Consider the following 22176-nt stretch of genomic DNA (forward strand, 5'->3'; position numbering starts at 1 on the left):
AAAGTAATAATAATGCCAATCTGAAGATGCTGGACTTTTGTGCTGCATACAGGTGTAATAATGAGCAAACAAAGAAACCAAAGCATAAAGGAATAACATTTCATAGGTAAGATTTCGTTTTTTTACGATTTTGTATGTTACAAACTTTTGTGCTAAACAAGTAACTTTATTGATGATAATACAGTCACTTACTGCATTCACCATAAGGCAAAGTAGCACCAATTTGCACTAAATTCTAGGCTTATGCTAGTTTGGTAGAATAAAATCAGAAAAAAAAGTTAATTAAATATGACAATAAGACGCTGTTGTGCCAGAAACTTGTATTGTTCTCGACTAAGTGAACGTTCGTTTTTATAGTAACGTTCAGTAACGTTTTTTAAGTTACTTATAAGGGTGCCCGATAATATAATAGTGCCTGTGCTTCAATGTGCATGCATGCTTTCCACCATAAGGGATTGAATATTACAAATGTTACATACCATTTAGATCAGAAAGGTCGATATGCACATTAACCTAGGGATATCGATGATTCACATGAATCGTTCACAACAAAAATTCATTCACAAATGAATGGCTCCCTCCATTAGAATTAGAAGTAAAAGGAAATGTGTTTCCAGACATAGATTAGATCAAATTGAACAGGGACAGAAAATAATACATTTCCATGCACACAAACACACACACCCTTTGTCAGCAATGCCTGTGTCTTTACCATCAATGTAGAAAAGTGATGTGAAATTATAATTTTTATAATTTAAAATTTTTTTTGCATATTGACCACTGGGAAAACCTCAGATCATATATATATATATATATATATATATATATATATATATATATATATATATATATATATATATATATATATATATATATATCAATGGCTCCAGATGGGCAGGCAGCCACTGCACCTCATTCATTTTAAAGAGCGTTACCCTGTACCAAAAATGGTTGCTCTATTGATGCATTCTTTCCAAAAGACAACAAAAGCATAGCTGTATTTAGTATATATATCTATAGTTCTTTAGGATTACATTTCTGAAAAAAACCAACACAATGAAAGAATAAAAGCCAGATAAAAGGCGTCGCCACAAGAATAATGTGAAAAATGACTTAAAATCTGTTGATATTGAAAGATAAATCACATTTTCACAACACATCCAGTCACCAAATTATTGATTTTAAACCAAAACAAGCAGAGGCAGAAACAGCCTATTGCTGTTCACAAAGTTATTTTCGTCAGTTTGCTTATCAGTCGACATACTGTCTCAGAAATGCTCACAACTACAATGAGATCAGTAAACATTTTCAGGCACCAGCCACAGACCATTAATCAAATTATTACATCATTTCTATTATTTATCTCGACTTTTCAAAACAGTTTTACTCAGAGGATACACGTGTATCACAGCTGTTGTTTTCCAGATAGGTCTTGTGTTCATACTTTCAGCATGTTGTTTTCTACTGTCTTTTTATGTCTGTCTCCCTCTTCTGTTTGATTTGTGTAACAACCCATGATAATAAAGGTAAAATTGTTGTTTCGTCGTTGTGCTGAAGATTTGTAAGCTATATGCATTGAACACACTTGTGCTTTACTGCATATGAATATATAATAACAGGTAAATAATAACATCCTAACCTGTAAAATATGGTTTTGGGTTCCCCCCAAAAGTCATCATAAACTCACACACCACTTGTTCCTAATTTATTTGAGTTTCTTTCTTCTGATTAACAAAAAATAAGATTTAAATATGGTAGTCATTGACTTAAATAATATTTTTTTTACTACTTAAGAAGTAACTACCAGTTTCCAACATTCTTCAAATGATCTTCTTTTGGGTTCATCAGACGAGGTGATGAAACCACTTTAGAATTAGTTATGGTGTGTAAATTTTCATTTTGGGGTGAACTATCCCTTCAAGCATGTGATACTTCAATAGGACACTGTAAAAGGTCTTTCAGAGTGAAAATATAGACATTTTTATTTGCTTTTGTGCACTTTTAATTACAGTGGTTGGTGTGGACATATTCAGTATAATAGAGGAATATAAAGCACATAGTGGTTATAATTAAACATTCAGGACCAGAGCTGTACATTTTCATGCCCTTTGTGATTTTGTGAAATAATATGTAAAAACAGACAAATTCTGGCGAGCTAATTTCAGTTCCAAGTCGAAGCTTTAGTGGAGAGCGGGGCACAAAGTAACACTTTTTGGTTTTGGCTAAATAATGAACAAAGTAATGGGGTTAGACAAATCAGATTTTTTTTTCCAGCAACACACAAGCCTCTCCTACAAATGACCACTGAAAGTATGCCCGCCGGACCAATGGTTTCTGTGTAGTATTGCCAAAAGTGCCAGGAGTAAAAATGTTACTATTTACCCCACCTGTGGGGCAATTTGTAACAGACAGGGTTAGTTAGATTTCACACAGTTAATTTAAATTCAGTTTACTTTAAATTGTGTATTTCCTCAGTAGCTAATTTCTTTTTATTCTACATAGCACAGAATGTTTATTTATGTATATATCTATTGGATAAACACACTTGGATTTATTTGCATTATTATCCATTATTATACAACGCATTTAATTGCATTATTAACAATAAAATGTATTTTTTTCTATTAAAAAATATTTTCTATTAAAAAACATTTTTAATTTAAAAAGTTCTCAACATTAAACTCAAAATTCAAACATTATTTTGTTTGTTTATTTGTGTCCAATAGTGTGTGGCCTATTGTGTTTTCCTGAAAACTGGCTTGCAGTCACTGTGTGTTTTTACACTTTTCAAAATGGTTCCATTTTTTAGCCTAGAAAACGGTAATTACAACAATATAAGATTTTTTCGTTCATACTTTCACAGATTTTTTTAAAAATAAAAAATATAGAGTATAATAAAAAATATTTTTACGCTGCAAAAATGATTTCTCCTGTGTTTCTCATCCAAATTTCGCCGAACTTTTACAATAATTGGTAGGAAGGCATCTGCCGACACGGTGGTGAAAACCTCGGAAGCATGCCATGGTTAACCCTAAGCAAATACCTTAAAACTCCATGTTACATTTTACCCTGAGTTACTTTGTGCCCCGTGCTCCCCTAAATGATAAAAAGTACCAAATTATAACGAGAACAGTAATTTCGAACCACTAGTTTTCGAACATGCTAGTTTAAAGTTTGAGATTCAGTTTGCAGATTTATAGTTGTTTTTGTTGCTGGAAGCTGGCCTTGCCTTCCATCTCACTTTAAGCTTTGTTTGCCCATGTTTTTGGGTTGCCACGATGACAGCGTCTCCTAGTTGTCCTCTTTTGGCGTTTCGGCCAACCTGATTTCTCCCTACAGATTTCAGCTGAAGTGAGAAAGAGATTAGATTAGCAAAAAGTTGAGTTGTACTCGCCAGTAGTTGGCGATGTTGCTTTTCAAATAAACACTGCATGCTTGTTTTCATGCAGTTCTATTGTCCGCTTTTGTTGTTTAGGTTGTGAGGTACTCACAAATGGCTATAATAAAGTGGCTGAGAGAGCTTAACGTGCTGCAATTTAAGAAAACACAAGCAATTACAAAAAACGCCAGCAAATTGAGAAAATATCTTTATCTGTTTGAGAGCACACATGCTGCAAATCCTCACAACACAAACACACATATATAAAAAAAAAACGTATTTTTTTTGCATTTTGACACAAAGCAAACAATTAATAAAATATGCTGAATTTTCTCACAATGCAAACATTTAACGAAAACATGTTGCATTTTCTCACACAACAGAAATGTTTCAAGGAGACCCTAAAATGTGACAGACCTCACTATTTAGGTTATGGTTATTTAGGCTAATAAATGCTAAAGTAACAGGAATCGGTATGTTAAAATTAACAAACAAAAAAAAACAAAGATTACTTACAACTTCACCGAGCAAAAGTCATAGCACAGCAGCGTCCGTCACATTTTTCTGTCCCCTTTGAAACATTTATATTGTGTTCCGTTTTTTTTGCATTGTGAGAAAATGCAGCACGTTTTCGTCAAATGTTTACGTTGTGAGAAAATGCAGCACTTTTTTATTAATTATTTGCGAAAATGCAGTGCGTCTTCTAAAAATGTGTTTCCATTGTGACAGTATGCATCACCTGTGCTGTCAAACGGATAAAGATCTTTTCACAATTTGCTGGTGTTTTTTGTAATTGCATGTGTTTTCTTAAATTGCAGCATGTTAAGCTCTCTCAGCCACCATAGTATAGACTGAACATGTAATACCTCAATACAATAAATCAAAATGCCCCAAAATGCTGCTGTAGTGTAAACAAACAAAACAAATCACATACATTTTTTCTGTTTGTAATTGCTGTATAATGGCCCTTAGGGCTTGCGCACACTAATAACTAAAAAAAACAAACTGAACCAGCCAGTATAAGTGGCAGTAAATGTCTAATGCTTTAGTTATTGATTCAGTTATTTATTTGATTCGTTCAACCTACTAATTTTATTTAGCAATGAATTCTTTTTCATTGGCAAAACTGACAAAAAACACAGTACTGTGTTTAAAATAAATAAAACAGTACTCATGTGATATTTTTACTTGTGATATTGTTTAACAATATCATATGATACAAATATAAGACAAAAACCATCATGTGGGTAATTCTTACCCCAATTTATTAAATTTGAGTTGATTGAACTGTTCACCTTCAGTATTTTTTTTTATTATTTTTTATTACCATATTCTTCAATATTTTCATCATTAATAAACTTCCAATGCAATCAAATGCAAGAGGACTGATCAGGTCTGGGACTTGGGCTGTGTGCCTTAATTCCATTATTAAATTGCATTAATAAAACAGTATGCATTAATTGCATTGTAGTATTACTTAACACATTATTTTTCCTTAGAACTAATTCATGAAATTATTGTGTTAAATCAACAGCCTTATATCTGAACAATTTTGTATTTTACTTGTTACTAAAATCTTATTTCCTCTTCATTGCCTTGTCTGATGTAACAGGAAAAAAGAGATCCTTTTAAAAGTTTTAATATTCTGTCTCTTAAAGGTGCAGTATGTAAGTTTTGACACCCAGTGGTTTAACTAGGTATTGCATTCCTAGATCAAAACAAACCCAAGCGCAGGTTGCCAGATTGAGCACCAACAGGAGCGAGTTTGACTATCAAGCCTAAAGGCTGATTTAAATCGTGTTCTACATAAAAATCAACGACACGCGATAGAAGGAATATGTACATACTAAAAGGAGTTTTTGTTCTTACCAACACCTAAAATAGACATTTTAGTAAAGGCTTCTATTTCTTGCAGCTAAACAACAGGATAAACTGACAATGATCACCTCATGTGCCTCAGTGTTAAATGCTAACAATGTGTTTTACATCACATTTATTGCCATACAACTGAAAGCAGCAGCAGATAGCTCACCTCAGATCTAAAATAAAATTAACCTTTAATAATTAGATTGTAAACCTTATTATTTTTTGAGTTCATATTCTGTGCTTCTAAATGGCAGTTTTAAATTTCTGTTGTGTTTCGTCTGGTGCAATCGCAGAGTGCAAAAGCATTAAGGGCGTGTCAGAATCCACTTTTGCTATTTTAAGGATGGAAAAATCTGCTTTGCGCCGTGGCGCATGGTCTTACAGGGTTGAGCTTATTCTCTTAATGAGTTATAGGTGTCATGGATTGGTCAGGCTCTCACGACCCCCACTCACGAAGATCACCATCACCTGACTTCTAATGAGCACACAGCTGCATCACATTCACGAGCACCAGATAAAAGCACAGCACTCCAGTCGCTCATTGTCCGGGCTCGTCTCGACGAAAGCGGACAACTGAGCGACCACTCAGCGTAGTCATCCTCAGCTAAAACAAACGATTTACTTACCTGTTCTCTTTGTATTCCTCCTAGTCTTCCTGGTCCTCCCGAATCGTCCTGTCTTCCAGTCCTTCCAAGTCTGTGTCATCCTCTGTCAGCTGTATCTGGTGTGTGCTGTCCATCCTCGTGTATTCCTGTTACCCAGCCACGGAGGAAAAGACCCCAACATCATTCCTGATCCTCCTGGCTATCCTTCATGTGCTCCTTGTTGTCATTTAATAAACACCCTAACGTTTCCTTACCTCTGTCTCCTGTCCGCTTCATAACAGAAGCCCGGACCCATAACGACGACAACATGAGCACCCCCGATCACCTTCAAGAGCTGGTGGACCAGTTGAAGCGGATTCTACAGCCACCAGCTCCACTTTCCAACGCACCACCAGCACCGAGCACTTCCGCCTCCACAGTTTCTTCTTCGGCCCTTCCTTCCAGTCCCATGGCCCGACCAGCGCCCTACTCAGGCGGAGCGGGGGAGTGCAATGGTTTTCTGTTACAATGTTCCCTCATATTCGAAATGCAACCTTCTCTATATCCCACAGATAAGTCGAAGATCGCCTACATCGTATCTCTACTCTCTGGACCTGCACTTAAATGGGCTGAGACGATCTGGAACCAAGCCGGGCCGGTCATGAATTCCATCACTACCTTCACGGAGTATTTCAAAGAGGCGTTTGGACGTTCTGATGGGGAAGTAGCCGCTGGAGAGCAGCTGTATCATCTAAAGCAAGGTACTCTATCTACACAGGAATATGCTCTCCGGTTTCGCACTCTAGCAGCTGCAAGTGGATGGAATGAGAGATCGTTGTTGACCACGTACCGGCTCGGCTTGGAACCCACTCTCCGAATCCAACTGGCCACATTAGATGATACAATGGGTCTGGAGAGATTCATCCAACATTCTCTCCGATGTTCCGATCGTCTCCGTTCCTATCAACAGGACACCATCACCCCCTCGTCTGCACTCCTCCAATCGCCTGAGTCAACAGCCTCTCCAGAACCAGAACCCATGATAATAGAGTCTGGAAGACTGACATCAGCGGAACGACAGAGGAGGCTGACCCGGGGTCTGTGTCTATACTGCGGTGTCAGTGGACACACCCGTATGGAGTGTCCCCTTCGTCCCATTCGGACTTCAGTGAGTGTATTCAGTACGAATATTGAACAATGTAAACCACTTACTACCACCGTACAAATAACTACTGCCTCTATTTCTCTCCTTGTCACAGCCCTCATCGACTCCGGGTCAGCAGGGAACTTCATCTCCCAATCCCTCTGTCGTCAACTCCACCTCCGTACTGAGGCGTCCTCGCATATATACCAGATACAACCGATAACCCAGTGCACTCGATCTTCGACCCGTATCCATCGACAATGCGAAGACATCCTTCTTCAAGTGGGGTTGTTACATCAAGAGAGGATTCAATTTCTGGTTCTGGAGGGTGCAAATATGGACATCATTCTAGGGCGCCCGTGGCTGGTGAAGCACGATCCCATCATCTCTTGGGGCACAGGAGAGATAAAGAAATGGGGATCTGGATGTACACCTGCCTGTTTTCCAAATCTCCCTCTTCAAGGTCGGAACCCCATTTCTTTGTTTGCAACATCGGTCGAGAGCCCTCCTGAGAAGCAGTCTATCCACATTCCTAAGGAGTACAGCTCCTTTCATGATGTCTTCTGCCCCAAGAGAGCTTCCCAGCTACCGCCGCATCGGCCATGGGACTGCGCGATCGACCTAGTTCCAGATGCCCAGTTGCCAAGAGGTAGGATCTACCCGCTCTCGCTTCCAGAGAATCAGGCAATGGAAGATTACATAAGGGAGGCTCTGAGTCAGGGGTACATACGTCACTCAAAATCACCAGCCGCCTCAAGCTTCTTCTTTGTGGCCAAGAAGGACGGAGGGCTGCGTCCATGCATCGACTACAGGGTCCTAAATAACGGTACAGTAAAATACCGATATCCCCTTCCTCTGGTACCAGCCGCTTTGGAACAGCTCCGAGAAGCTAAAGTCTTCACTAAATTGGACCTCCGCAGCGCGTATAATCTGATAAGAATACGTGAGGGGGACCAATGGAAGACAGCATTCGTGACCCCTACTGGCCACTATGAATATGAGGTCATGCCTTACGGTCTGGTCAACGCCCCCTCCGTATTCCAAAACTTCATTCATGAAGTCCTCCGGGAGTTTCTTCACCACTGTGTAATAGTGTACATAGATGACATCCTCATTTACTCCCGGAGTGAGGCCGAACATCGCCAACACGTTGCGGAGGTCCTACACACATTGAGAGAACATCACCTCTACCTCAAAGCGGAGAAATGCTCATTCCACCAGAAGTCGATTCATTTCTTGGGATACATCATTGACCAAACCGGTATACGTATGGATGGGAAGAAAATTGAGGCTGTTCTATCCTGGTCAGAACCCACTTCCATTAAGGAGCTCCAGAGGTTTCTTGGGTTTGCTAACTTTTATAGACGGTTTATCAAGGACTACAGCAGGATTACATCACCTCTCACTAATCTCCTCAAGGGTAAACCCAAAGGACTGGAGTGGACCAAAGAAGCAGCCGCAGCCTTCCGCCTTCTTAAGAAGGAGTTCACAAGGGCCCCACTCCTGACTCATCCTGACCCAAATCTTCCTTTCGTGGTGGAAGTGGACGCATCCACCACCGGCGTCGGGGCAGTATTATCTCAACATCATGATACACCGCCCCGACTGCATCCCTGTGCCTATTTCTCTCGGAAGTTGAGCCCGGCGGAGCAGAATTACAGCATAGGAGACAGGGAGCTTCTAGCAATCAAGCTAGCCTTGGAGGAGTGGCGTCACTGGTTGGAGGGAGCCAAACATCCGTTCCAGGTGATCACAGATCACAAAAACCTCCAATACATCAAAGAGGCCAAGAGACTATGTCCACGTCAAGCCAGATGGTCACTTTTCTTCTCACGTTTTGATTTCTCCATTTCCTATCGTCCAGGACCCAAGAATCTAAGAGCAGACGCTCTCTCTCGTTTACACGAGCATCACGATCATGAAGAACTCCCAACGAAGATTCTTCCCGAACACATCTCCATTTGTCCGATCACCTGGAACGCTCCTCCAGTCGTTGCCACTCCGGAAGCCCCTGCTCCGCCGGGATGCCCTCCTCATCGGCAGTTCATACCACCTGAACACCGGGTAGATCTGATCCACTCCTTACATACCTCGCTAGGCACTGGACATCCAGGGATCAACAATACTCTCTCGCTAGTATCCCAACGATTCTGGTGGCCAAACATGGCAAGGGATGTGAGGCAATATGTTCAGGGCTGTAAGGACTGTGCCCAATCCAAGAGCCCACGTCATCTACCCGCTGGAAAGCTCCATCCCTTGCCGATTCCGAACCGTCCCTGGTCACACCTAGGAGTGGACTTTATCACTGACCTCCCTTCGTCAGAAGGTAATACCTGTATTCTAGTCATAGTAGATAGATTCTCAAAGTTTGTCAAACTAATCCCTCTGAAAGGTCTTCCCACAGCCTTTGAAACTGCCGACAATATCTTTAATCAAGTCTTCAGGTCATTTGGTATTCCAGAAGATATTGTGTCGGACAGAGGTCCACAGTTCATCTCACGTCTATGGAAAGCCTTCTTCAAGCTCCTAGGTGTGGCCGTCAGCCTCTCTTCTGGATATCATCCCCAAACCAACGGGCAGACAGAGAGGAAGATTCAGGAGGTGGGACGGTTCCTGAGGACCTTCTGCAGTGGTCACCAGAACTCCTGGAGCCAGTATTTGGGCTGGGCAGAATATGCCCAAAATTCACTGCGGCAACCCTCCACCGGACTCACGCCATTCCAGTGCGTCCTGGGCTTCCAACCACCGCTCTTTCCCTGGGATGGCGAACCATCTGATGTCCCCGCAGTGGATCACTGGTTCCGGGAGAGCGAGAGAGTCTGGGACGAGGCTCATCAACATCTGCAGAGGGCAGTCCGTCGAAGCAAGGTAACCGCCGATAGGAGAAGGTCTGAAGAACCCAGATACACACCCGGACAAAAGGTGTGGCTATCCACCCGGGACATACGCATGCGACTGCCCTCTCGCAAGTTAAGTCCCCGATTTGTTGGTCCCTTCACCATCGTGGAACAGGTTAACCCCGTCACCTACAGACTACAATTACCCTCTCACTACCGTATTCACCCTACATTCCACGTATCACTCCTGAAACCCTATCACGATCCTGTTCTTCCCTCCACAGAGCCTGACCACGAAGAGGAACCCCCTCCTCCACTGCTCCTAGAAGAAGGAGCCGTCTACGCAGTGAAGGAGATCTTGCGTTCCCGACGTCGTGGTGGCCAGTTGGAGTACCTGGTGGACTGGGAAGGGTACGGCCCCGAAGAAAGGACATGGGTTCCCAGAGCTGATATTCTCGATCCTAGTCTCATGGTGGAGTTTCATGAGAGCCACCCTGAGTTCCCAGCGCCTAGAGGCAGAGGGAGACCACCACGGCGTCGGAGGTGTCGGCCCTCAGGAGCGGGCCCTGGGGAGGGGGGTACTGTCATGGATTGGTCAGGCTCTCACGACCCCCACTCACGAAGATCACCATCACCTGACTTCTAATGAGCACACAGCTGCATCACATTCACGAGCACCAGATAAAAGCACAGCACTCCAGTCGCTCATTGTCCGGGCTCGTCTCGACGAAAGCGGACAACTGAGCGACCACTCAGCGTAGTCATCCTCAGCTAAAACAAACGATTTACTTACCTGTTCTCTTTGTATTCCTCCTAGTCTTCCTGGTCCTCCCGAATCGTCCTGTCTTCCAGTCCTTCCAAGTCTGTGTCATCCTCTGTCAGCTGTATCTGGTGTGTGCTGTCCATCCTCGTGTATTCCTGTTACCCAGCCACGGAGGAAAAGACCCCAACATCATTCCTGATCCTCCTGGCTATCCTTCATGTGCTCCTTGTTGTCATTTAATAAACACCCTAACGTTTCCTTACCTCTGTCTCCTGTCCGCTTCATAACAATAGGTGTGTTTTGAGAATAAACCAATCAGAGTGTCATCTTCCATTTCCTTTAAGAGCCAGTTGCGTCGCGGCATGGTGCATTTGCTATTTATATGGCGGACTTTGTAAGCTGAAAAACTGAAAGCTTCACTAGAGAGAAAACAGTTAAACATCCACACCATAATCCTCATTATTTACTTTCACTCTCGTGAATAGGGAAATGTGTAATATTTTAATTCTTTTTCATTTCTAAAGATATTTGCGTATTGCTGTACACCCTGTGTGTATTAAGCAATGTGTCAGCGGGGCGCACAACTAACGCGCTCTGTGCTGGACTATAGACCTGATTTGATCTGGTCTATTAAACAGTCTATTTAAGTTCCTCAAAATAGCAACGTGCCAGAACACGCCTCCTTTTTTAGACCAGAACGCCTATGGGCGCACATATGAGCGCAAATGCATTTGCTATTAACGTCAAAACCACTCTTGCGACAAGCTGAAACTAGCAAACAACAATTGCGTCGCACCTTGCGCCGGATGTATGATAGGGCCCTAAATCTTATCACGTAGCGTGCTGTTAGGGTACAGGCTTACAATGTAACCTGCTCACCTAATGTTTACTTTTCACAATATTTATATAATAATTATTTATATTATATGTCGCATTTTGGTTGCAGACACACACTTTGAGAAACTTCCTGGCTGAATGAATCAAAAACGCAGTTTTTCACCAAGGCAACCCAGGTGCTGAAATATAATTGACTAAAGTGGCATTGGGAAGGTTTAAAGAACCAAAGCAAAGACAGTGTTCTGGCACGTAACAGACATTTTCAAAGCAGAATATCTGACTTCATCATTGATTTTCAAATAAACAAGTATGTTCACTTAGCATGTTTCTTAAATATCTGCAAACATATTATGGTATTTTTATGCTTTAAAAAGTCAAAAACTTACATATAGCACCTTTAATAATTTCTCAGGAAATATTAACCATATGACAACAATATATTCAGCACTTATGCCCAATCTAAACGATATTTTCACCCATATTCATTGAAAAGAAAATAACATATGAGAGGTTTTATAGTTTGATTCTTAATTAGATGTTGGGTGTCCTACCCATCAGGATCTCGTCTTGCAGGCACACAGTCCTCACACAGATTTCCTTGTTGATCACATAGACTCTAGGAAGACTGGAGGAAACAGATGTCATTTACTTCACATGCATCATATCAAACACAAATCTCTGTGTGTGTTCAGCAGAGGAGAATGTTAACAAGATAGAGAAAACAAAACAGCTTGCCTAAATTGAGAGAAAAAAAGGGAGTGTGTGCGTGCAAGTGTGTGTGGTCCTAGTATTCATCATGTTGTGGGGACCGTACAAGTATGTAAAGCAATAGCAGTGATGTCTGACCTTGTGGTGACTCCATGACAAAACAGATAATAAATCATACAATGAAGTATCTTGAAAATGTTAAACTGCAGAATGTTTCCTTCATAAAACCGTGGGTGTGTGCGTGAATGTGTTTGTGAGTATTTGTATGTGACTCATTCAGGGATTGCTGGTACATTTCAAGCATTTTCCATTAATTTTACTTAAACTGGAATGGTATAAAACAAATGTATAATGTATTTATTATGAATCCATTATTATTGTAAAATAATGCACAATGCTTAAATATGATAGGGAACATTTGCTTCTTGTACAAACTATTATTTAACTTATTGTATAAACAATTTTAAACCCCTAACAGGGTCGACAATAACAGAGTTGACATTTCTCAACATTTTGTGCTTTAGCTCCACATCGCATGCCTATAACACTATTTATTTAATCCTAGGCTCATTAGGGATACGTACCCAGGTCTACATTTCTGGGGACAGCAAAATACGTAACTGAAAACATGTCTGATTACATTTTTTTTTTTTTGCAAATCCACCAGAGGTCGCTGTGTATGCTTTTTGAGGATCTCAAATTTCTCTCGCGCGTCCTCTTCTTGCATAAATCCACCAGAGGGCGCAATATACACTTCAGCCGATGAGGGGTGCGTTTCCCAAACAAAAACATAACTTACGACTGAACTACCATAGCACAATGCATCATTTGGGAAAAGAAAAATGTAGTGACAAGTGTTTCCCTAAACCATAGTTTCTCTGTCGCAGATCTATCACTTGAACCACGTTAGCTATAACCTAAAATGTCTATAATGATACTCTAAACTGGGGGAAGTAACAATTTCTTCAAAGAAAAAAAACTGAAAATCCCCATAATTTTTTTTTGTGCAAATTATATAGTAAAAACATGCACTCACTTTCCATATTATTTAAAATATGGCCTATGTTTTCATTACAATATTATGAATATTCTATATTCTATTATAAAACATAAACAAAAAGCTAACACATATTCTAGTCTCAAATATGAACATAAAAAATTATTAATAAATGAAAAAAATCCTACTTAATAATAATAATTATTAAAATTATAATTTATTATTCATTTGTATTATTATTATTAATTTTATTATTATTACATAGGATATTGTTTACTTATTTATTTTATTTTTTAGAAAAGTCTACTTTTACACCTTTGACACATTCAAACCACTGCAGAAATGTTCTAACCAACAGGCCCATGTCATATATAGCAGACTACAGATACATTTCTTAATAATAAATCTCAACTATAAATTAAAAACATTAACCTATGCTACACTCAAAAAAATATTTTTTTGCTTCTTCAAACTACATATTTAAAATATGCTAAATCAACACAATTCTTGAGATTTCATTGAGACAACTTAATTTTTTATGTTTAATCCACATAAATTTGTTAAACGTGTTAACTTAACTTGGGAATAGAACACAGCCAGGAACTATGCTATGCTCTATCTACAGCTCTGGAGTTGTAGTTGCAAGTGTACAAGTTTGCAATGCAGTTTGTGAATGTTCGTTGGAACGATGGATTTGGGAAACACCAAATCAACGAACAATGTTTGTAATGACAGAACTTGCGATCTTAATTGACTAACAATGGTTCATGGAAACGCACCCCAGGCCAACTTACTGTCGACCGATGGACTGACTGACTGACCCACCCATCCTCGTCCCTAAACCTAACTGAGTGTTTTCAAAAGCAATCTAGTAAAAAGAAAAACAATCAAAACCATGCAATTTCACCACATTTTCAGCCTGCTGTTTATTTATATATTTTTAGTTTTACCTGCACTGTAAAAAAATCTGGTATTTTATGCTTTTTTTTCTGGCAGCAGGGTGCCATAAAAAACATAAAATAACAGTCGTTAAATTGCAGAAATTTATAGTAAATTAACAGACGTTAAATTACAGAAATTTACAGTAAAATAACAGATGTTAAATTACAGAATTTTACAGTAAAATAACAGACGTTAAATTACAGAAATTTAATTAAGCATCTATTATTTTATAATATAGTCATCGTGGTTAATTCAGCCACGCATAACCAAGTCAATCACTGTACATAGCAAGCTACTGGGCAAACTGGTAAAACCACAAAGGCTGTCCATACGAAGATAAGCAGTCAGCTGATAGCACTAACAGGAACAGAAGCCATCTGCGGTATCATACCCCCCTGTAGCATTCATTATGAAGATGAAATGCAGCCATAAGTAGCTCTGGCTACATAATTCGCGCTCTCCAGAAATGTAGACAGGGGTACGCATCTATGATGAGTCTGTGTTGATTTATTTCATCATATTATTTGTTTTAAATAGTGAATGAGATATTCACTGAATTAACACAAGAACCTAGTTGACAAGTAATGAAACTAATATTGGTGTATCCTAAACATTTTGTTAAACTAATAAGAAAAAATAAAATGCCTCAATGTCTCGTATCAGAGCCATATTTTATAGTTTATTGTTCAAAGTAATTATATTTTTGTGTTATATAATGTTATATAATTCTTGTTGATTTGTATGTCATATACTTTTAATTACTTTTTCCACTGCGCATGTGTAGTATGTTGTTTAGTATGCATGTTTGTGGTACATGTGAGTTGTTAGTGTGATGTGCAGGTGTTGCAGAGCACAAGAATTTGATCGTAAAAGTGTAAAATTCAGAAGTCAGAGTCAGAATTCATCAAAATAGAACAAACAAGTTGTATATAAGTGGACTGTGATGAAATTGACATGTGTGGAAAGTGTGTCAAAACTTTGTGAATTTTTTTTCATTTTATTTTATTTTATTTTTTTAAATTGATTAAACAGGGGAGTACAGAATTATACATAAAACAGTATACAAGGGAATTAACAACAAAAATTAATCATGTACATTAGGTATTTTTTCAGCAGTTGGGATATCTTAATAGTTTTGGTATTACTCTGTATAGAAGTGAGTGAATCATAAAAAATGTTTAGATAAATGAAAAATAGTTTACAATTTGGTACAGTAAGCATACATTTTGTTTTGTGGATGTGATACTTTCTAAATAAAATAAGAATTTTTGTTATTTTGTCCATTTCCAATAATCCAGAGTTGCAATCCATAAATAAAACCATTTTATCAGTTATGTTGATAAATTTATAAAACACTTCAAAAAGTAGTAAGGAGTAAGGTAGTAAGTAGTAAGGTAGTAAGGAGTAAGTAGTAACCCTTTTTTGTAACTGAAACTGAAAAATAAATTGAAAGAATTGTTTCCGGTTCCATTTGACAAAAACAACACAAGGGTGAAAAACCTTCCTTAAACTTACTAATAAAATCATTGCATGGATAATATCTATGTAATATTTTAAAATTGGTGTATTTTGCTTTATTAGGGTGTATTTCTTATTTATATATTTAATATGTATTTTGTAATATCTGTCCAGTTTTTTGTGGAAAAGAAGAATCAAGGGAATGCTTGTTTCAACTTTGAAATTATCATAATAAGGTTACAAGTTCCCTACCCCCTCATTTCTCTCCAAAGGAAGTGACATCACTTGGAGCAAATCATATGCTTTCTATTAGGGCTTTACATATTGTTTTACCTTTTTATAACTGATGTAACAGAGTTGACTGGAACATATTGGGAGACACACAAAATGTTTTTTTTTTAATTTAAATTAGAAATAATACAGCAAATAGATGTTTTCTAACAAATGTTTATTTAACTTAGTAAAAGATAAAAGCAGGAAAATTTGACGTTCAAGCTGAATGTGTAGTGGGAGTCTTAAAGTTCATTTTTGAACATAATATGTGCTTAAATACACATATAAACATAATTTTTAGAGATAACTTGATATAATGTGTGCTATTATTCAAACCAGTTTCATTAAAGTGTTTTTTATAACCCAGCTTTATTTGGAGAAGCAAAATGTGCATTGTTTGTGTGTGTCTGTGTACCTTGTATTCCTTGTGGGTATACATTGTGGGGACCAAATGTCGCCAAAAGTATAGACATACGAGTAAATTTTGACCTTGTAGAGACATTCTTTGGTCCCTCATTTGGATAGGGGGATAAAAAATACAGTCTGTACAGTATTAAAAAAATTATGTCTATTGGAAGTCCCTATAAAAGATGTGTATGCATGTGTCTTTGAGTGTTGTAGGCACCTGTAGAGACAGAGCGAATGGATGCATCTCTTTATAGGTCGATGAACCGAGTACATCCTAGTGCAGGGGTAAGTTTCCTCTCTGCAGTCTGTACGACAGAAACAAGACACAAATCATTCACACAAATCACACAATTTATTCACACAAATCATGTGTTCACACACACTATAAATACACACTCACCTGGCGGAGGCAAAACAGTGGCGTCAATGTCATCTATTTCTGGCGAGAAAAAAGAAAAACACAGCAAACTAAAAACATGTAACTAAGTCTAGTTATCATGCTTTTTTACTCTGGTGAATAGAGTGAGCTGTCACAACAAGGAGATTTTAAACTGATTAAAAATAATACCTTTTTTAAAAAGACCAACGGCTTGTTAAGTGTGACGTTGCGCAAAGCAGTTTCTGGGTCTAATCGCTCTATCAAACTGTATGCGGAGACTCAACAAATGGTAATAATAAACGATTACAAAGCGATGTAATACATTCGAAAATTACGATTGCAATGTATATCCATGCCTTATATCCGATGAACAGAAAGTCATTAACTGCGCCACCGCATCACCTTATTTATTTATTTATTATGTGCTAATACAATTCTTAATTAATTGGAATAAATGGACATGACAGCTTGCAGCTTTGAAACCAACACACCAAATCACTCCTTCAAAACCTGTTTTTATATATAAAAGACATTAATGGTTTCTCCATATATTTAAACACACACATGTTCATACAATGATTTTAACAACGTTTTAACTAGTTACCAATCTGTTGTGCCTGGACCGTAACAAGTACTGTGAGAAAAAAAGAAAAGCAGAGATGTTTTTTTGACTGAGCATTCAAAAGGAACCATTCATTCATATTAATTAAATGAACAGGCTTCTGTTTTGTTGTTTTTAATGGACTTACTAAAGAAACAACAGCATAGCAGCACAGAGACTGGAGAGCTGCCCATCTTTTAGGGTCTTCACAGGGTTCGATCACAGCTCGGGGCTAGAGAGAACAAGAAAGGTTATGAGCATGTTGATTATAACAACCCTGAAATAGCTTTCAGTGCATTCCAAAAAATGGTTGTATGGCTGTTTATTCCTAGGATAGAAAACAGAATTTTCATAGTGTCTATTGTAAAATAATCCTAAAGATATCAGACATGCTAAGTTGATGCTAAAAACATGATATTAAAGAGATGGTTCACGTAAAACTGAACATTTTTTGACTTCCTTTCTTTTGTTGAACACAAAAAAAAGATATTCTGAAGAAATTTGACTTCTATAGTATTTGTTTTTCATTTATCGGTATCCAGGTCCAGCGCATAAAGAAACTTATAAATGTTTGGAACCATTTGTGAGTAAATAGTAAGTAAATCTTTTTGGCTGAATATACTGCTAACATAAATGTATAGCTTTGGTCTTTAGCAATCCCGGACTTCCCTGCAGGCACAGGACGTCAACATGACGTCATATTGATGTTGTACCCCAATGTTGTGGGGATGGTGGATTTTGTTTAGAAATGAAAATTGGGTTGATGTCAGACCCCAACGTCAGGCCAACATCAATGTCCAATGACCAACCTAAAATCAACCAAATATCAACATCTAATATTGTTACACCTTGACGTTATGTGGACATTACCTCTATGTCATCTATCAGACGTTGGATTTTGGTCAATTTCCAACGTAACCTAAAATTAACCAAATATCAACGTTATTTTACATTGTTATAGACGTCAAAAAATGTTGTCCTTAGACGCTGGCTAGACATTGAATTTTGGTCACCTGACGTCATGACCTAAATCTAACCTAATATTAACGTCTTCTGACGTGTCTGCTGGGTTCATTCACTATTCCTTCATATTATAAAGTTTTGCCCTTAACCTTCTCAGTATTCAGTCTAATCATTATAAATAATGTAACAAAAAAAAGTATTAAGTATTATTGAGTATTACTGTCTGTATTCTATATTTTTTTTGAAAAAAATAAAAATATTTATAGAGTCACTTGTAACCCAATGTATGTAGCAGTGTAAGACTACTTTTCCTGCACAACAATCATTTAATTTGGAATTATTCCAGTGCAATAAACCCTTTATTGATCAAGGTTTCTAATTATATTGATGACAGGGTTTCTGCTAATTTCACAAAGTCAAATTTAAGACTTTTTAAGACCTTTTTAAGACCACGAGGAATGAAATTTTAGACTTTTGTAGGGTTAAACGCTAAAGATTTTTGAATGACCCTTAAAGAAAAAAATTTACTTGCCCTATCAAAAAACTAATTCTAAATAGTTATTTCTTAGCCTCATATTTTAAATAATGTGGCAAAGTAAGCAGACCCTATGTAAACATAATTAACAACATAAAAAAAAAACACTTTAAAAACTAAACGTATGTACAACCGATTGTTCTAAGTTTTATTCAGATATATTTGTTGGTGATTGGATGTGTTGGATCGAGTAGGTTTACATAAAGGAAAATTAAGACCTGTTTGAAATAATTTTAGACCTACAAGACAAATATTTCAGTCAATTTAAGATTTTTTTAAGACCTAAAATTTAGTTTTTGGAATTTAAGACATTTTAAGTCCCCGCGGATACACTGGATGATGTCATTTTTGTTAATTTACTTTTGTTTTTATTTGAATAAAACAAAAGAGTATCATCAACAAATCTCGAAATGGCTTGAATGACTGTTATATTGAGAAACCTAATTTTATTTTGGATTTTATAGTTAGTTATATAGTTTTATTATCCTCAATTTGGTCATCCCTTTGTCTGTTTGAAGATGCATTAAACATTCAATAAAACTAAACCAAATTAAATGACTACTGTATGCAACCAAATGTAGCTGCCACTGTCTTGATAGTGGATCTGTTGTATTAGCTGTGAGCTATCAGAAAATTGAATATGAAGATGTTGAAAAGGACGGTTGTAATTGCTAAAATGAGGCAGATTGTGACATGAAAATCTATGCATTTTAATATTATCTCTAATGTTATAATAATGTGCAAATAAAACTTATGTAAAAGGTTGTTGCCAGTGGTGGAAAGAGTACTGAAAAATCATTCTCAAATAAAAGTTCCATTACTTGCCCAAAAATGTAGTGCAAGAAGAGTAAAAGTATCTGTTGTAAATATTACTCAAAATCTGAGTAAAAATTTGCCCTTTAAAAAGTACTCAAGAGTAGTGAGTATGAGTATTACACTGTAAAAAGTTGATCCGGGTACATGCAGTTTGTGAAAGGATGTGTAAACGTAACATTCTGTAGTGCATTTAGTTATATTCCTGTTTTCCTTCCTTCCATTGTTTGTTCGTTCTGTCCTTCCTTCATTCATTTGTTTGTTTGTTTTTTTCCTTCATTCATTTGTTCCTTCCTTCGTTCCTCCCTTCATTCGTTCACTCATTCATTTGTTCGTTCATTCTTTGATTAGGTCCTTTGTTCATTCATTCATTTGTTCGTTCCTTCCTTCGTTTGTCCAGTTCTTCCTTGAATTCTTCCTACCTTCATTAGTTGGCTCTTTCCTTCCTTCATTCGGTCCATTCTTCATTCCTCGTTCAGTCCTTCCTTCATTCGGTCATTCCTTCCATTGTTCCTTCATTCCATTTAGTGATTGTTTAAGGCTGTTTGGTGATTTCAGTCATCATACAGTCCACATCCTTCATTTTCTCATCAGTGACATGCAGTCTATAAACAGTCGCTGAGTCATTGCGTGTAAAGATTTTGGACATCTTCTTGTACATTTTTATGTCTTCCAAAGGGTGCATTTATAAAGATTTACTTACTATGTGTGATTTGATTGGACAGGAATCGAAGGGCTGATTTTTCTACTTTAGCCAATGACCAGAGACAAGAAAGAAATAAAGTAATGACTGCAGGTAGAAGGTAAACAGTGGAGTTAAAGCCCCGATACAGCACGAAAAATGAACTCAAGGGGAAGTAAAAGTATACATTTTTAAAACTACTTAGCATATTACAATTCCTGACAAAAAATTACCCAATGACAGTAGTTTAAGTATTTGTAATTTGTTACTTTACACTGTAAAACACAATAAGTTAAGATAACACAAATCATTTGAGGAAACCGATTGCAACAAACCATTTAAGTTCAAAAACTAATCCTAATGAGTACTGTGAACTTACTCCATTTAAGTTGAAGTAATGAAGTATTTAATTAACTGGTTACCTTCAACACTGAGTTCAAAACTCTTTTCAAATGAGTAGAATTAACTTTCAGTAAATTTTGAGTTCACTACACTCATTTCATTTGATAACGTTGACTGCTGGGTTTTACAGTGCACCTCTAGTTGTTGCTTAATATTTTTGTAGGATTTTTAACAGAAAGTCCAAAAAGAGCCTTGTTTGAGTCTGATTGGAGTCATGAGTCCAGTTTTCACTGCCTTCCAAAATGTATCCATTTATAGAAATCCTCGAAACACCTGGATGCAACGAATTAAGTCTGCAAGACAAGCGTATAAGAAAGCACAACCGCAGAATGTAGAAAATCTACATTTCCATTTGTCTCTGACTCATGCAAATTCTCATTCATTGATGTCACAATCACTCATTAAAGATATCAGTTACAGCTGTTCCATCCATCCAGATTTGTCTGATTCCTTCTCTCTCCCCGAGTCTTCTCCTTTAATCCTGTATTTTTCTGTGTCCAAGACATGATCTCACTCTAAAGAATGTGCTTTCCCACCCCTCCCTGTGGATTCAACAAACTCACATACACAGATGCATGAATTCACAAACACTCATAAACATATATGCAACCCTATGAATTCCCTTGGTCCATAGTTTTGCCTGAGGCATCCGTTACATATTCATAAACTGACAACTCAACTACAGAGTGTATGTATAACTCGCATTTAGCATTCTTTTTCATATAAAAATGTGTATTTTTGCAGTTGTTTCAAGGCTAATTTTGATGTTTTTTAGTCGTCTTAATTTTTAGTGTGTGCCTGTCAGCAGCAATGACTAGATGATGTGTTAGATGGAGATTGTAATGATGTAATAATCTCAAAAGAATTGGTTTTAATAATACTTACAAATTTCCAATCCTGCTGCTCTTTGTGTTTTCAGAATCCTTCGGCTTTTACTTTTCCCCTCCCTTTCTCTTCCCTCCCCTCAACATCCCTCCGCCTGTCTCTATCTCACTCCCTTTCTCTATTGCTCATTCGCTCTCCCATTTTATCCTATTTTTTGAGTTGTGTGTATAAAACAAATACATCGTTTGGTGTATTTGTGAGTTGATCATATCGTATTTACACAGGTTAGGAAAGGTCACAGATCAGAGGGCTTCACTCACCCTGAATGTTTGTAGATTTTGTAAAAAAATACAAAATCCCACTTATTTTAATCATTCATTTTCCCTCGGCTTAGTCACTTATTTATTATTCTGTCACTAAAGAAGAATCAACCACCAACTATTTCAGCATATGTTTTACACAGCGAATGCCCTTCCAGCCACAGCCTAGTACTGGGAAACACCCATATACTCTCACATTCACACACACACACTCATATAGTATGGCCAATTAAGTTTATCCAATTCACTTATACTGCATGTCTTTGGACTATGGGTGAAACCGGAGCACCCGGAGGAAACCAACGCGAGAAATGCCACAAACTTCACACAGAAATGCCAACTGGTCCAGCCGGGACTCGAACCAGCAACTTTCTTGCTGTGAGGCAACAGTGCAAACCAATAAGCCACTGTGCTTCCCCACACTTATTCAGTTTTAAGTGGCCTTAATTACTACATAGGC

General features: G+C 37.7%; 1 protein-coding gene across 1 annotated transcript; it reads right to left on the minus strand.

The window, feature by feature from the left end:
* Nucleotides 1-1956: 1956 nt before the first annotated feature.
* mfap5 (microfibril associated protein 5) lies at nucleotides 1957-21535 on the minus strand. The gene is made up of 7 exons (XM_056475770.1): nucleotides 21457-21535; nucleotides 17325-17408; nucleotides 17180-17209; nucleotides 16597-16635; nucleotides 16414-16501; nucleotides 11962-12035; nucleotides 1957-3346 (listed from the first exon to the last, which is right to left on the minus strand). Exons 2-7 carry the CDS (start codon nucleotides 17368-17370, stop codon nucleotides 3243-3245), a joined length of 381 nt encoding a protein of 126 aa, XP_056331745.1. The 5' UTR covers nucleotides 17371-17408; nucleotides 21457-21535; the 3' UTR covers nucleotides 1957-3242.
* Between the last annotated feature and the right edge of the window lie 641 nt (nucleotides 21536-22176).

Source organism: Danio aesculapii, chromosome 16 (genome assembly GCF_903798145.1).
Source record: "Danio aesculapii chromosome 16, fDanAes4.1, whole genome shotgun sequence".
Taxonomy (NCBI): domain Eukaryota; kingdom Metazoa; phylum Chordata; class Actinopteri; order Cypriniformes; family Danionidae; genus Danio; species Danio aesculapii.